Source organism: Globicephala melas, chromosome 13 (assembly GCF_963455315.2).
Source record: "Globicephala melas chromosome 13, mGloMel1.2, whole genome shotgun sequence".
NCBI lineage: Eukaryota > Metazoa > Chordata > Mammalia > Artiodactyla > Delphinidae > Globicephala > Globicephala melas.
Window position 1 is genome coordinate 3,516,732 of NC_083326.1, and position 17,738 is coordinate 3,534,469.

The following is a 17,738-nucleotide window of genomic DNA, read 5'->3' on the forward strand; positions in this document are numbered from 1 at the left end:
ACATCGGACCCTCCACCTATTTCTGTACAGCCAGCAAGCTAAGAATAGATTTTATATTTTTTCAAGGGTGGGAAAAAAGAATACTTTGTGATGTGTAAAACATATAAAATTCAAATTTCAATGTCTAATGGGAACTAAAGCGTTATTGGGATCCAGCCACACTCTGTTGCTTTCTCGTGTCTGTGGCTGCTTCATGCTAGAACGATAAAGGTGAGTAGCTGTGACAGAGACCATATGGCCTGCGTGTTTGGCAACCCCTGTTCCACTTCCCTGGGCCTCAGTGGCCCATCCCCATGGCCCTCCTTGCATCCATATGTTATACCTGAGCTGTGTGTCACCCACTGGCATTACCTGCAAGTTCACCTGCTGTCACCAGTCTCACGTTCCAGGCCTTGAAAGACCCACCTCGTAAAGACGACTCACACCCCATCCTCCTCCAGCGCTGCTGTGGGAGGGTATGTTTGACACCCTCCACCTCCAGCTCCTCCCCATTGCTCCCCTCCCCCCCCCAGGCCCAGTCATACCAGTGCACTCTGGTGCTCGGAGCAAGAAGTAATTATACTCCAATAAAGATATTTAAATAAATAAAAAAGAATGCAGGGAACCCCTGGGCTTTGCCTCATTAGCACTCCCCGGAGCAGGGCAGCCCAGCCCCGCACATTCATCCAGCAAGAACTGAACCCGCCCCACACCCTAGTTTGCTAGAACGCCAGCAGTTCTACAAACTGGACCCACTAAACCCTGCCCTGGGCTGGCACTCTCCAGGGGGTGCCTATAAACACCTTGCATGGAACCTTCCTCTTCAGGTGGTAACCATCCTCATCCGCTGAACATACAGGCTCCAGGGTCCCTTCTCCAAGGGTCTGGTGCAACGACTAGGCCAGAAGCGCCTGCCTGCGCCTGGGTTCTGTGATCTGAGCACTTTGCTCACGTGGGCCACTCATTCTGTGGTCCCCCTGGCCAAGGAGCCTCGTGCTGGCCCTGAATGAATAGCCTCCCTCCAGGCTTCTCATAGGTGAAGGAAAAAATAATAATAAACGTCTCTCTTGTTTAAGTCTCTGATATTTTGGATTTTCTATTCTAAGCAGCCAAACCTATTCCTAGTCCAAACCCCAGTGTTACAGACAGTGAGAGTGGAGCCTTGAAAGACAAAAAGGACTGCCCAAGGTCAGCCAATACGAGATCAACCTTTCAGCGCTTTACTTTGTATGGTTTGCGCTTTCTTGTGCACACAACCTTTGCATGTACATTTTTTTAAAATTATTAATTAATTTATTATTTATTTTTGGCTGTGTTGGGTCTTTGTTGCTGTGCGCGGGCTTTCTTTAGTTGTGGTGAGCAGGGGCTACTCTTCGTTGTGGTGCATGGGCTTCTCATTGCAGTGGCTTCTCTTGTTGTGGAGCATGGGCTCTAGGCGAGCGGGCTCAGTAGTTGTGGCTCCAGGGCTCTAGAGCACAGGCTCAGTAGCTGTGGTGCACGGGCTTAGTTGCTCCACGGCCTGTGGGATCTTCCCGGACCAGGGCTCGAACCCGTGTCCCCTGCATTGGCAGGTGGATTCTTAAGCTCTGCGCCACCAGGGAAGTCCCTGCATGTACATTTTTGCTCTTGTGCCTCCCTTGGGTTGGGGACAAATGCTTAATCCTGCTCCCAGATAGCTTCGGGATGTTCTCTGCAAGCAAGGCAATAACCAAAACTTCACAACCACTTTCTTGCCAACAGTCATTCAAATAACAGCCAGTTGGCATTCTTTGTGCTCCGACAGAACCCCCAGGAACCCCGGAGGACGGTCTACTGAGCCTACGAGAATGGCAAGCCAGGACCAGGACAGCTGGGTGCAGGGCACAGCTGAGTGATGCCACGCCACACGGGCGTGGCCACAGAGGGCCCTACTGGGTCAGCTCCATTGTCCCACCCGGACCGCCCTGCCCAAAGCAGCACCTTGGGAAACATGTGGAAGATCTCCCGGTTGATGTGGTAGATGCCGCTGGTGTCCACCTCATACTTGAGTTTCGTCCCCAGGGGCGTGTTCTTCTGGGTGGTGAAGAGGAATGAGGGGGCATTGCAGCACCTGGACAGAGTGGACCTGCCGGGCAGGAGATAGACAGAGAGAGACCAGTGACACAGGGCAGAGCAGAGCCTCTCAGAGAACAGAGGGGTCATGGAACTGAGGTCCCTTGGGGAGGCCAGGGAGCGCTATACTTTCCCACCCACCCCTGCCCCTGCCCCCGCACCTCTGCTTCAATACTCCTCCCAGTGCCCAAGCCTTTCAGGGTCCAGCCTGGTCTCCCTCTGTGAGCTCCCAGCTGCCCTGTCCCCACTGGCCGCATTGGCCTCCAAAGGCCCAGAGCACAGACTGGGCATCCCTCGCTTCATCATCTGTCAACTCCCTCTCCACTTGAACGAAAGCCCCTGCGTGGCAGGGACCCTGCCTCTCTGGATCCTGCACAATGTCGGACACGTGGGGGTCAACTACCAAAGTCCTGCCAACTGCGGGCTGAAGCATTCCCCACATGAGATTTCACAAGAGCCGCTAAGCCTTCTACTGCTTCTCAGAAATGCTTCTTTATCCAGCTCTAAAGGAAAACACAGGCATAAGAGCTCTTCCTTGGTTTTTGGCCCCCATATCTGACTCTAGACAAGGCTAACCCTGTCTGATGGGGTCAAAAAGCAAGACATACACAGTCAACAGAAATGTGCCATTTCAGTGATTTACAAACTGTCTTAGGAACAGGGGAGGGTCAGAAATTGGGGTGGTGGGTTGATACTGGATGACTGCCTGCAGAAAGTGGATCCTGGCTTCCAGAAATTTTAAGGAGTTCATTATTTAAAAAAAAAATCGCTGTGGTTTTCACTGACAAAAACACTCGAACATGAGCTACAGAAAGGTTAGAGCTCAGATGATGCAAGCAGGCTTAAAAAGACAGCCTTCAAGGGAGAGTGGGGCTGTGAGGCAGGCTTGGGAGCTAGCCAGGCCAGAGAATCCCGATTTCCTCTTCTCTGCAGCTGGTGTTCCGCCCGGCAATGTATTCTCCCAGGGTGCCTGCAAGGCTTGGTGATGGGGTCAGATCCTAGGCACACGCTGCTCCCCTATCCTGGGGACCCAAAGCCCCACCCTGGCTGCAGAGGGGCTGGATTTGACAAAGGATGCAAAATGTCACCCTCTCACAGGGGGCTGTGAGCCCACGAGGACCCACTTTCTCCACAAACAGCAGCAGGGGGCCAGTACACACTGGCCTTTGGCCCCCAACACTGGCTCTGGGCACAGTTACATCCAGCCTCTGGGCAGCCCTGGGAGGAACGGAACGCCATCCCCATGGAGTCTGGATGACGACCACGAACTAAAGTTGAGGACGAGCTTTCTGGAAAACCCACACCGAAGGTGTGGCATGGAAACTTGAGCCGCCAACCTGGTGTCAGGAGGCCGGGCTTCTAGTTTCTGCTCTGCCCCCACCAGCTGTGGGGCTTCGGGCAGGTCTCTTCCCCTCTCTGAGCCTCCGTTTTCTCAACTGTAGAATGCAGGGCTGACTCTTCTGACCCTCTGTAATCCTGTGACTCCAAATTGCCAAAGCCAGGAAGGCTGAACCCATTGTTTTTTGTGACTTTATCTCTTGCAGGGACTTCACTGGGGAGCTCAGTTGGCTGCTGGCCATAGAGAGCGGTCTCTGCTGGGGAGGGTTGGGTTTTAAAATGTGACTGAGGCTTCCCAGGGGCAAGGCCAGAGGCCTGGCCAGGCAGGAGCCATAGGTGAGCATTACAAACCAGCATCTGGCTGGTCCAGAAACGCCATTTTGTCAGCCCACTGGCGAGTACCCAAGGGAGGGAGACTGACAAACTAACCAAGCTCACGAGCGACTGATATATAAACCAGAATGCCAGAGTGTCCATTTGTAAGCAGCAGGCGGGGGAGGGCCTCTGTTACAGTATTCCTTTCCTGTCACTGGAATGCTCATGCCTGTGTTCTAGCACGCTCCCGCATCCCACCCCACTTCACTGCACCATGTTCTTGCACCTAAATTAAGAGTCTCATCATCATTCAATGAGCTTGTAATGAGAGCAAAGGGGGACGACCAACTGGCCTTGAAGCTTTTCCCATTCAGAGCATAGCAAGACTGGATGTCACTTCTCTTTCCCCCACCGCCAGAAAGGTCCCAGCTCCCCCAGAGCCTCTCCCCGGATCGTGCTGGCTGATCCCTGCCAAAGGCTCCCCCGCGGATCCTGGTTTTTCTCTTGCCACATCATTTTCCCGTTGCTACATTATTTCCTTAGGTATGTGAATCCCACTGGCGAGGCTTCTGGACAACATCCTCTGGCATCTCACTGACCTTGTCCATGCTGAGTTCGATTTCAGCGTGCCCTCAGTGTGCTTGGGCCTCCCCGTCACGCACCACCCTCAGTATCGCTTCGCTCTAAGGGCGGAACTGGGGCTGCGTTTACAGCACAGACCTCGGACCCGTGGCCCACATTCTAGTCTATGGTACGTGGGTCTCTGCAAACTACTGCCAGGCCTTAGCTGGGTTTCTGCAGTCTCCTAGAGGCATCTGGTTGGGGGCTGCTGGCACCTGCAGCACGTTCCTAAAACGTGCCACTTAAAACTGCCTCTCAACTTGGCCCAGAATTGCAACAAACTGGAACAAATGACTTATACAGAAAATACAAAATACTTAGTGTTATTTGCTTTTCACAGCTTCCCGTGTAGGATTCCTTCATGCAGATGGCTCTTCAGCACATTCAAACTACAGCCTGAGTTGCTGAAATCCAATTTATACACACATTCCCAGGATTCTGTCAGTTCCATTCAATAAGGTCTACCCTGCACTAAAAACATACCATTAACTCCTAGAATTTTAGAGTGGAGAGGCCCCTATAGCTCACCACTAATCACAGAGACTGTCTGGACATCTGCTAGGCTCTCAAAGACAGGGGAACATTAAGATACAGCTCTTGCCTCCTGGGAGCTTATAACCTGTCAGTTTCGGTTAGAGAGCAGTTAGGGAATAAGCTACAGCAGGGCTCAAGTGGCTGGTCTAGGCTGTAGAAGCCCAAGCGCTCTGGGAAGGAGAGGACTGCTAAGTTAGAGCAGCCGCCCGAGGAGCAGGGTGGGGCACGGGGTGAGGCCATGGAAGGTGCTTAATGGACCTGAACGCACGGGCCTCCTGGAGACCTCAAGCACCTCACCTCACAGTCAGGGGCTGTACTGGAGACAACAGCACTGACCACACAGGGCTGCTGCTAGGACTAAGGGCAGGGACATGTGGACAACACTCAGCAAGATGCCAGCCTCAGCCTGTGTGCTGAGTCAGAACCTCCCCACTCCCACATTCCAAAGCCCAATCAGAGCCAGCTCTGGGGAAGATGTCCCTGGGGGCTGGCCTTGCAGGACGAGGGAGCTCTGAAGAGGTGCCTGGGAGGACCATATGAACAGAAGGGCTGGGGAGCACGGACGAGTCATAGATACTTGAACTGGTTGGCTTCAGAGATGTTCATCGCCCATTTGCACATCTGGAGGCTCTTCCACCTGTCGAACAGCTCCAACTGCTTCACCCTTGGGAGTGGAGGACAGAGAGTGCATGAAAGGGCCAGGCTGAACAATGTCATCATCCCCAGACGTGCTCCCTTCCTCTTCCCCCTTATGCCAAATCCCGGGCTGGTCCCTTGTGTTAACTGTATTTTCTAATTTGCTATACTCTTGATTCTCTGACGTCTGGGGACTTGTGAATTCCTAGAGATAGCAAACCACTCTCCTGCAAGCATGCCTTCCATACACACCTCAGCTAGTCCAGAGCCCACACCTTCAGTCACCTCCTTTATGAACAGAGCCACTAGTCCCTGCCCTCATCAGCCCAGAGCTAAGGATCAGACAACCAGGGGCAGTCCTTATGCCCCAAAGCCCACTGAAATTATTCAAACTAGCCAGTCGTGAACCTTTTTATCCTGCCTTGTCCATTCCTTTCCACGAAAACCACAATAAAGGGTCTCACCTCTGCTTTCCCCTCATCCCTTTGCCTCCTGACCAACCCTGGTGCTTCCCCATGTGTCCCTGCATGGTGTGCCATGCCTCCTGTCTCTAGGAATCTGTGAGCATAAGAACGTCTTCCTTCACAATAGCCTTTTGCATGTCTGTGTGTCTTACTATATGTGATCAAAACAAATCCCGGCACATTTTAAAACACCTTCCTCGCATGCCCACCCCCAAGGGCCTTCACAGTTCTCCCAGGAACATCTGTCTATAGAGGGTGTAAGACCACTTCCCTAAGGTCTGTAGATCACCCCACACTGTGCTCAGCACACAGTAGGGCTCATTGCAAAGGCACAATGCCCTTCTCTTTCTCTTTTCTCAAGGGCAGATCACAATTTCCAGCGACAGAGAAGGAGAGGTGAGAAGCCTTTTGTCTGAACCACCATCTGCAAGGCTTTATGCCAGTTGGGTTTAGACATCTCAGCATTGTGACATCCCAAAGCACTCCCTGGAAAGGGAATGTCTAAATCATGTAGGATTCTTCCTTTGACTGAAACCAGCAAAAAGAATTGGATCATGGAACCCTTTTCCCATCGAGCGGTGCCTCTGACTGGAGTTCTCAGGAATGCTGGGAGATGCTGGACAGACCATAAGTTCCTTGAAGGCAGAGCCATGACTTTTGTCTCCTGACCTCCCACATTCCCCATCCCACAGTTAGGCATTATACAGTTGTCCAGGGTTACCTGGCTGTGGCCCGGTTCAGATGCTGGCTTGTCTTGGACACTGATGCAAGGGGAGCCCTTTAAAGGTCATTCTGGTTTGGTCATGAATGGGAAAGTGACAAGCCCCCAGGAGCTGAGTGTTATCAAAAAACTACCATTAATTGTGGTTCTTACTTTGAGGTCCACCAAAGGTCTTAAGGAAACCTATGAACCCTCTGAATTATAGGCAAAATCCCCTGTCTGTCCACCCATGTGCACATCTTAGGGAAAATCTGAAGCTTTCATCAGCTTCCAAAAAAGGTGCATGATTTCAAAAAAAGGCAAATACTTAACTGTAAAGTAAAAAAACAGGTTCATTCTGCAGAGCTGTGTCCCCCTGTGTTTAACTGGAGGGGGAAACAGTTGTTCCCAAACTAGGCAAGCCTCACCTACAGAGAGAGTATATGACTGGGGCTGGGAGGAATGACTGCAGGAAAAGTCATACAGGATAGTGACTAAATACATAGATTTTGGAACCAGAAGGGGAGTTGGGCCTCAGACCCAGTTTAGGCACTTCCTAACTATGGGACCTCAGGCAGGCTATGTGACTGCTCTGAGCCTCAGTTTTCTCGCTTAGAAAATGGTCATAACACTAGATTATTGCTCACCCACCCAGATTTGTTAAGACTACTAACTAAGACGATGCAATAAATGACTAAGAATGGTGTCTGACACGTGCCCTACAGGTGTAAGTTATTATTACTGTTAAACTAAGCTGTCTTGACAATGCTGACTCAGCCCCCTGGACTTTCCCCTTCTGCAAAACCCATAACCTGTCATTACCTATGCCCGATACTTCCCACTAAATAGTAAATACCCTGGGGCAGGGGATCATGCCTGACTGTGACTCCAGTGCTAAGGCACATAGCAGATGAGTGGTAAATATTTGTTGAGTATATCAATAATTAATGAATGAATCAATAAGTCTGAGTTCAAATAAATTCTGTAACTATTTATTGAATTCCTCGATATGGCAGGAACTGGAGATACTGTGGTGAACAAAAAAACTCCCTGCCCACACAGACCTCACAAATGGGAAGCAAATATACAGGGATACGACACCAAAAGCACAAGCAATAAAAGCAAAAATGGACAAGTGGACTCCATCAAACTAAAAACCTTCTGCACAGCAAAGGAAATAATCAGCAGAGTAAAAAGACAACCCTACCAAACAGGAGAAAATATTTGCAAACCATATATCTGATAAGGGGTTAACATCCAAAATACATAGGAACTCCTACAATGCAATAGCAAAAAAACAAATAACAGCAATAGCAAAAAAACAAATAACCTGATTTTAAAATGGGCAAAAGACTTGAAAAGACATTTCTACAAAGAAAACATACAAATGGTCAACGGGTACATGAAAAGGTGCTCAACACCACTAATCATCAGGGAAATGCAAATCAAAACCACAATGAGATACTACATCATACCTGTTAGAATGGCTAGTATCAAAAAAACAAAAGATGACAAGTATTGGCGAGGATATAGAGAAAAGGGAACCCTCATACACTGTTGGTGGGAATGTAAAATGGTGTGGCTGCAATGGAACACAGTGTGGCGATTCCTCAAAAAATTAAACATAGAACTATCATGTGGTCCAGCAATCCCACTTCTGGAACTGAAATCAGAATCTTGAAGAAATACTTGCACCCCCATGTGCACTGCAGCATTATTCACAATAACCAGGATATGGAAACAACCTGCATGTTCACTGATGAATGAACGGATAAAGAAAATGTATTATATACATACAATGAAATATTATGCAGCCTTAAAAAATGGAAATCTTTCCATATGTGACAACTTGGATGAATCTGGAGGACATTATCCTAAGTGAAATAAGCTAGTCACCGAAGGACAAATACTGCATGATTCTACTCGTACGAGGTATCTAAAATAGTCAGTCTTATAGATACAGAGTAGAATGATAGATACCAGGGGCTCGGGGAAGGAGAAATGAAGAGTTGCTATGAACTTTCAGTTATGTAAGACCAATAAGTTCTAGAGATTTGCTGTAAAACTTAATGCCTACAGTTGACAATACTGTATTGGACACTTACAAATTTAAGAGGGTAGATCTCATGTTAAGTATTCTTACCACAACCAGAAAAAAAACAAACCCAGATATTTAATGTCATGTTAGGGAGTGGTGAGTGCTACAAAGAAAAATGAAGCAAGGGACTTCCCCGGTGGTCCAATGGTTAGGACTCCATGCTTTCATTACCGAGGGCCCAGGTTCAATCCCTCGTTGGGGAACTAAGATCCCACAAGCCACTCGGTGCAGTCCAGAAAACAAACAAAAAACCAAATTAATCCATTTAAAAAAAGAAAAAAAGAAAAATGAAGCAAGAGGCTCTAAGGATATATCATACAGCACAGGGAATATAGCCAATATTTTATAATAACTATAAATGGACTATAACCTTTAAAAATTGTGTATCACTATATTGCACACCTGTAACTTATATAATATAGTACACCAGCTATACTTCAATTTAGAAAAAAAGAAATAATAAAAAAAAAAGGAAACTGAATCAGGGGTTGAAAAGTGACTATTTCAGATGGGTTGATCAGGGAAGCCTTCCCTGAAGAGGGGAATCTTGCACAAAGAACTGAAATGATGCATGAGTGAGCCACACAAACATCTGGGGAAAGAGTATTACAGGCAGAGAAGAGTGAGTGCAAAGGCCCTGGGGCAGGAACCTGCCTGGCAGCTTTAAAGAGCTGGAAGGAGTCCCTCCTCTCATCCTGATGCCTTCCTTCCAGCTTTCCCAAACCCCCCACAGCAGCTCTTGCTTATTTAGCTCATGTGACATTGGAGGAGAGGTGCCATTACACAGCGGCAACCTTGCTCACCCACTGCTGCCCTCCCTCACTTCCTGCAACCCACAGGCCCCTAGGGCAGCACCCTGAACAGCCAGTGCCTCTAACGCCTCCAGAAACACAACCTTGGCAACACTGAAGGCCAGGGTCCCAAGTTCAACTGTTACCAGTGTCCAGGCCCCATCCTCTGTGCCTCCAATGTCCTGTCACACACTGGATCAAGGTTGGGGCCTGGATATCCAGCCTGGAATCCTGGTTCCATCTCTAACTGGCAATATGACCTCAGACAAGTCATTTAATCTCTCTGAGACTCAGCTGCTTTATCTGTAAGACAGATATAACCTCTGCTCTGCTGATCTCAAAGGTTGTCAGAAAGATCAAACGAGGCAATATGTATAAAAAAAATTTTATAAGTTGCTTTACAAAGGCACAGATCACCTTTACTCTAAGATGAAGGGTTGAGCCAGCCACTTGCCTCCTTTCACCCAAGACATGACTAATATTCCAGAAGAGGGATAAAAAAAGACTAGATTGCTCTGAGAACAATCTAAAAAGAAAGAGCTCTTGGGGAAAAATGAAAATTCATTAGAAAAGTTGGAAGGTAAAGTCAAGGAATTTCTCAGAAAATAGAAACAAAGGGCAAAGAGATAGAAAAGATGAGATTAAAAGATATTCGAGGAGCAATCCAGAAGAATACCACCCTTAGAGGTACCGGAAAGACGAAGTGGAGCAAATTGGAGAGGAGGAAATATGAAGAAATCCAAGAGAAAGTTCAAGGGTTTGGAGTGAGCTCCAGATTAAGAGGTCTCCATGAGCGTGTATCCTGAGGTCCGCCATCGGGCTATTCCAGAACTGTCATGATCTGTAAAGACTCCGGACAGAAGAAAACAGGTCACCTCACCTCCAAAGGAACAACTAGTACCGTGCTCATACAGCCCCGGATACCAGAAGATGATGGAGAAGGTCTTCAGCGTTCTGTGGGTGAATGATTTTCACCTAAAATATCAACCCCACCAAACCAAAAATTAAGAGAAGAATTAGGTCATGGAGACACAGAAGGACTCAAACCCTTACCTTCCACCCACTATTTGGGGGGAATTTACTTGAAGATGGGTGGAAGCAAAATGAAGGAGTAAACCAAGAAAGAAGCAGCTCCAGGTGAATCTAACCTACGGAGGCGGAGAAGGGAAGTGACAACAGTGTGTGACCCACCAAGAGAGCAGCCTGTCCAGGATGGAGAAAGAGGATGAGGGGAAACCCTGGGGGAATGCCTGGTCGATGGACAGGCAGGAAAAAAAAGGGGGGGAGCATGATAGAGACAAAGTGTTCAAAGGGAAAAGATGACTAGAAGCTCGAGAAAAAAAGGGGAAAAAATGAATAGGAAAAGAGATGAGAATCACTGTTTTCTGATCTTCAAATTTTAGAGTCTGCCCATAGCAGGCCCCAAAGAGGCTTGCTCTGGTTACAAACAGAATGTAAATGTTATCAGCCTTGACATTCTAAAGGTAAACTCACGGATGACTGAAGCCAGAGGCTGGAATTAAAAAGTTGGGGTAATTTTAATAGCCTCATCTTACAAAGTACAGGATCAAGAGATACTGCCAACATTTGGTAGAACAAAAAATAGGTTACTTAGGCGATCTATAGATAGAAGAACTAAAAATAGCAGTACCCCTCAACTGGGAAAAGTGGGGGGAATGGTTTGGGCTGGGTAAGGGAGTTGAATCCTCACCCACCACACCAGGACGTCAGTGAATGCTAAACACGGCATACATGGCACGCATAGGACTGAGAGGTACAAGGTAATTCCCAGAAGAAACAGCCGAGTAGCAGGCCTGGGGGAGAGGCTGTGGGGAAGGGGACCTTTGCTTTTTATTATTATAAACTTTTGTATTCTACCTGATTTTTCTAGTCGTGTGCAGGAGATGCTCACCTTCATCTCGTTCTCCCTCATTGTTCTCCCCCTTTTCCGCCATGGCCTCTTCTGTTCCCACCTAGGTTTCGTCCACTTTCTCACTCATTTAACAGACACGTCCTGAGCCTGGGTAGGGTCAGGCAACAAGACTCAGAAAAGTGTGGGCACAAAGGGACATCCAGCCCTGAAAGCTCTGCCCAGCCAGCCCTGCTCCCAGCCTCTCTCCTGGTCTCAGTACAGGGCTTTGTGCAGGGTTCCCCGGCCCGGAAAGATGGGGAAGCGGTGGCAGGAGACACCAAGGATGAGGTCCCAGGCATGGCCCCCATCAGTGTGTGAACACAGGCAGCAATTGGCTTAAAAATAAAGAGGCCCTAGAATGACTAAAAGTCAGCATAAATAATTTTTACAAGTATTAGGGACAATGTGATTTCGTAACAAATCATCACAGAGTAAATCCTCATTGTATTGGATATTGTCTGGGAACGAGGCCTTTACCATATGGGAATTTTCCAGCTGACTGATTTTTACCATTGACTGGAGCAATTTTGGATCAGAATCATTCCCAGATGAATCACACACCCCACTGTCTCCTCAGATGGAATGCCAGCTGACGTTCATGTACCGGAAGGGCCTCTGGGCACGTCCGTCCAGCCCCTTCCATTCACAGATGGAGATCTAACCTTTTCCGGATGACTCAGGGTCTCCGCCGTGAGCACCACTCCTGGCTCTGGGCTGGAGCACAGTGACGCCCACAGGTGCCCAGGTAGCATCAGAAACAGTCGGATTAGAGACCAGCCTCTGGCTTCTCCGATTCCAGCCCTGGGGGAGCCCACTGACCTCAGCTTGAGGACTCAGGAAAGGTATCACTCAGGAAAGGTATCACTTGGTATCACTGCTCCCTGATGACCCAGCAGGCTCACATGCCCCTTGAACAGCCCGGCCTCTCTCCTCTCAGACCCCCAGTACCACCAGCGCCAAGACTCCAGGGCCAGGGGACCACATGGAGGGCAACTGACATGGAAGAGACAGATGGGGTAAAGCTCACAGGTCGCCAGCTGGGATGGCCGCTCAGCTCAGGAGAACCGAGAGGGTGTCCCAAAGGCAGAGACAAGTAGAGCCAAACACGCAGAGGACCTTTTGCCACCAACACAAGTCCCTGACAAGGGACAAAGGGTGGCCACGGATCATGGGGGGAAATGAGGTTCCCATCACACCCTGCAATGTTCAAGACTTAGGCTTGAAACAAAGGGCCCGGTAACTTCTAATATGGTCCCTAAATGGAAGCTGTGATAAGGATGATTATGGGCTGAATTATATCTCCCTCAAAATTCATATGTTGAGCCCTAAACCCCAATATCTCAGAATGTGACTCTATTTGGAGGTAAGGCCTTTAAGAGGTGGTTAAGCTAAAATGACATCACAAGGGTGGGCCCTAATCCAATATGACTGATGTCCTTATAAGAAGAGGAAGTTAGGACCCAGGTACGGAGGGAAGACCCTGGGAAGACAGAGCAAGAAGATGGCCATGTATCAGCCAGACAGAGAGGCCTCGGGAGCAACTAAGCCTGCCGACACCTTGATCTCAGACCTCCAGCCTCCAGAACTGTGAGAAGATAAAGTTCTGTTGTTTAACCCCACCAGTCTGTGTTATGGGAACCATAGCAAACCAAAACAAGGACTTATACTAATGCAGAGAAAATATATGGGTAGAGGGATGCCATGTGACAGAAGGATGGCCCATTTATAGGGTCTCTCAGACTTCCTGTCTAGATCTTGAAGTAACCATGAAGAGACTGTCTGCATTTTATAATTTAAAAGATTAATTCTTTACCCTTTGAAAACTCTAAGGTATGCTCTCAGTGAAGAGTGCTCCGGCTGTCCCCAGCGAGACATTTAAGGGGCCGAGATCTTTGAGTTCTGAGAAAAGATCAGGCCCTCTGCTTATACCTTTGGCTCCTGCCTGCGGGCTGGACAGACGTCTTCATCACTAAGTCACAGTTCCTCGGCAGAGCAAACACCAATCACATTATCCTCCCCCCGCCCCCACTTGTTTAAAACCTTTCCCATGGGTGCCCATGGACCTAAGAAAAGGATAAAATCTAAATCCCGGTCCACACTGCAAGGCTCCACAAGGTGCAGCCCTGCCTGCTCCTCCAGGGACATGGCTCCTGCTGCCCCTCAGGCCAGCTCTCAGAGACTGGGACACAGTGGGCCTCTCCTGACACAGGCCTTGGCACAGACTGTCCCCTCAGTCTAGAATCCTCTTGGCCCAGTTAACTCCTAGCGCCCTCCACAGTGTGCTCCGCTCAGGGCTGGGTGGGATGGACAGAGGGTGAGCTGCCTCCTGCGGTCCCTCTAGAAGCTATAGAGACCCTCGAACAGAACAAGGACCATGAACAACGCAGCTGATCCCAGCTGGACGTTTGGCCTTATCCCTGGAGCTTTCCCGCACTACTGAGCTGATGGGGTCTGTGAATGTCAGCCCAGAAAAGCTGCTGCTGGTTCCAAAATGGAAAGAAAGGGGAGGGAGGAGAGAGGGAGGGCACATTCACATTTACTGAGCACCTATTACGTGTGCTGCCGTAGATGTGCACTGTTGGGCTATCTATTTCACATATGTTACTTCAGCTAGTCTTTACTGCAACCCTTAAAAGTAGGTAATTGTGTCCCCATTTTTATAGGTAAGGAAAGACTCAAAGAGGTTAAGTAATTTGTATAAAGATGCAGAGCTTCTAAGGCCCAGAGTCAGCTTTGGATCCCAAGTCTGCCTGACCCCAAGCTCCAAGCTCTTTCAATGACCCACATGACTTGGAAATCACGTCAAGTGGCTAAAGGAGCAGTGGATCCTGCCTGTGGGCCATGGATGGAAGTCCTGGGATCGTGTCAGGGCCCGTGAGTCCACATAAGCACCCAGCACTGTCTGGCTCCAAATCAACTGTACTTCTCCACATCGGATGCGCAGTTGTCCCTTGAACAGCGCAGCGCTTGCAGTCAGCCCTCCCTGACCACAGCTCCTGGGCATCCGCAGATCCAACCAACATCGGACCAAGCAGCACTGCAGCGTTTACTCTCAAAAAATGTCTGCATATAAGTGCACCTGCGCAGTGCAAACCCATGTTGTTCAAGGGTCAGCGATAACTGTTTTCAAATAAACATGCATCCTGCCATGATTAACATGACACAAATTCCTCTCAATTCGTGGCAGTGCTGTGAGGGAGGCACATACACACTAGTGAGTCCAGCACGTAATGCGTTTTCCCTCACACGGGTTGTAGAAGAGCCACAGGTGATACACTGTTGGTAGGGAGTGGGGAGCACAGTTCTCTGGCTATTGGTATTAATAAAAAAAAAAAAAGGTAAAAGACATCCACCCATGGGTGCTGGTTTATGCAGACCCTCTGGAAGGATGCGCGAAGATACATGGGTGGCCTCTGAGGGGCAGACTGGAGGGGGGTAGCTGTGGGAAGGGGACTTCTCACTGTATGTCTTTTTGTACCACTTGAATGTTGTATCCTTTAAATAATTTTTAAAAATTTAACGAATAGCAAGAGGGCAATGCTTAAGCCACAAAGTACTGAATTTCAGATAAGATACTCGGGTGCCCTCTTCGATTTCTATCCAAGAGGAGCCCAGTGATGATAACCATGGACGCTGGTAATTGAGCCGGGGACTGGAACGCCCAGTCACCAGAGGTAACCTTGCAAACTTGGCATTTTTCATAAAACACGAACAGTCATCCCTGTATCGAGCCCTCCAGAGCTCTCCGAATGCCAGAGGCCCCAGGGAAGCACCTAATTCTTTCTCTGTAGTGATGCAGCAAGTTTCCAGTTTCTTTGGGCCAATCCCTCACCCCCCCCACCCCACCCTGCCTTGCCCGTCCCCACATGCCCCACCCTGCACCCACCACCCACCCGGCCACACTCACATGGAAAGCACCTTCACTTCCAAGATCTCGTGCCTCAGCTCCAGGCATCTCGTGGAGTTATACTCAAAAGGGCCCTCGTAAAATTCAAAGTACCTGGGGACCAATAGGGACAGAGGTTACTACGTAGAGAAGCGGCCAGACTTTCAGGGACCTGTCGGGGCTCTTGTTGTCGGGGGGCGGGGGGCAGAGGGGTGGTATCTGGCCAAATTAATAGAGCAAACCAGCCCACCCCAGCAGACGACCTGAAGAGGGTCTGTTTCCAGGACTGCTGGCGCCCTCTGGCCTCATCACTGGGTGGCTAATTACTCTCAGCACCTCCATCAACCTGGAAGTGAAAGCATGAACCCATTTCAGTAAATCATGACGTTTAGAAGCAGGTTTGGCTCCACGTGGTGGCTTCGAAGAAGAAAGAGGATGCTCCGGGCATGTTCTCATTTGCGTTCTTCCTCTGACCAGTCATTGATGGAGGCAGCCCTGGGAGCCAGGGTAGTGAGGCTACAGGTCTTCAGCTGGTCCTGCCCTTTCCTGCTCTTTTCTCCTTTCTCCTCCTCTTGGGAGAAGTGTCACACAACGACAGCCACAAGCATAGCTGAAAAAACACAAGCTGCTTTTTCTACTATAAAAAGCATTTGTTTCCATTAGCTCACTGATGTCCATGCTCGCGCTGTGACTAGGTGAGACTCTTTCTTTCTCCCCATTTGGCAGCTGAGAAAACTGAGGCTAAACAGGTGGCACTCCAGGTGGTGCTGTCAGTGTAGAGGGGCCCGAGCCCACTCCCACACCAGCTGGCTCCAGGCGTGTCAGAGTCACCTCGCAGTACCTTCTGCAGCTTCACGCAAAATAACAATAGCAACTTAAGCCAATACTGCTGAGCCCTTGTCATGGGCCACGTTCAGGGCCCGGCACTCTACGTGGAAGCATTCACTTTTCTTTCTTTTTAATTGAAGTATAGTTTTTTACAGTATTATGTTAGTTTCAGGTATACGGCATGGTGATTCAGTATTTTGCAGATTCTATTCCGTTATAGGTTATTACAAGATAATAGGTATAGGGCTTCCCTGGCGGCGCAGTGGTTGAGAGTCTGCCTGCCGATGCAGAGGGCGTGGGTTCGTGCCCTGGTCTGGGAGGATCCCGCGTGCCGCGGAGCGGCTGGGCCCGTGAGCCATGGCCGCTGGGCCTGCGCGTCCGGGGCCTGTGCTCCGCGGCGGGAGAGGCCATGGCGGTGAGAGGCCCGCTTACCACAAAAAATAAAAAAAATTAAAAAAAAAAAGATAATGGGTATAATCCCCTGTGCTATACAGTATATCCTTCTTGTTTATCTATTTTATATACAGTACTTTGTATCCGTTAATCTTATATTCCTAATTTATCCCTCCCCCCTTCCCTCTCCCCTTTGGTAACCACAAGTTTGTTTTCTAAGTCTGTGAGTCTGTTTCTGTTGTGCATGTACAATCATTTGTATTACTTTTTAGATTCCACATATAAGTGATACCATACAGTATTTGTCTTCCTCTGTCTGACTTATTTCATTAAGCATCATATTCCCTTTCAATCTTTATTACTAGCCCCCCAGGAGGAGGCTCTGGGAGTTAACTCACTTGCCAGCGTCGTGTGGGTGGCAGGTGGCAAAGCTGCGTTGTGAACCAGTGCATACAGTCAAGACTGCTCTTGTCCACCCACTTACGAGGACAGCTGGTATCCCCTGGAAAGTGCCCTATGGCCTCCCTTAGTCGCACCTGACAGTTTGCACCAGCCCAGGGAACATCCGCCTGCCTGGGGGGTGGAGGAGTCGGAGGCGGGGAGGTGAGGGAGTCGGGGGGAGGGTTCCCACCAAGGTAAAACACAGTAGTTCACTGCTGGACTTGGCCACAGAGGCAGAAGGGGCCTCCAGGGCAGAGGCCAGGTGCACCCTTTCCTCACGGCCTCTCTTTCAGAAGATGCTTGGGCAGATTAAGCTGGGAGGGTGGGATCCCGTGACAGCCCAGAATCAAGAAATCTGCAGGGTCAGCCTCTCTAAACTTGGGGCAGTGGCGTCTCAACAGGTAGCCCTGGAGAACAGGAGGTGGGGATGGAGCCCCAGGATTGCTGCTGGGCACTGCAAGCCACAACCAAGGATTTAAAATAAAGTCAGTCCTTGAGCATTTCCCACAAACCTCCCAAAATGTGGCAGCAGCTAGTTCACATATATTCTCACTAACTTATGTAGACAAACTTATGTCTGTGCTGCTTTAGAAATATTGAGACATTTATCCAATAAATTGGCTTCTTTTTAAAATGTCGGTATTTTAAATAATTTAAAAATACAATTTAATATTTAACACTTTAAAACTATTATATTTGTAAATATTTGTT

General features: G+C 49.0%; 1 protein-coding gene across 4 annotated transcripts in view; it reads right to left on the minus strand.

The window, feature by feature from the left end:
* The window catches only part of ST8SIA5 (ST8 alpha-N-acetyl-neuraminide alpha-2,8-sialyltransferase 5), an 80,556-nt gene that overhangs the window by 22,594 nt on the left and 40,224 nt on the right, over positions 1-17,738 (minus strand). For 2 of the 4 annotated variants that reach the window (XM_030868280.3, XM_030868278.3), the window contains 3 exons: positions 15,387-15,479; positions 5,456-5,542; positions 1,939-2,083 (listed from right to left, as the gene is read on the minus strand). In XM_030868280.3, coding sequence (XP_030724140.1) covers positions 1,939-2,083; positions 5,456-5,542; positions 15,387-15,479 — 325 coding nt within the window. The remainder of the gene's footprint in view (positions 1-1,938; positions 2,084-5,455; positions 5,543-15,386; positions 15,480-17,738) is intronic. The other 2 variants (XM_060310528.2, XM_030868281.3) reach the window with 2 other exon arrangements.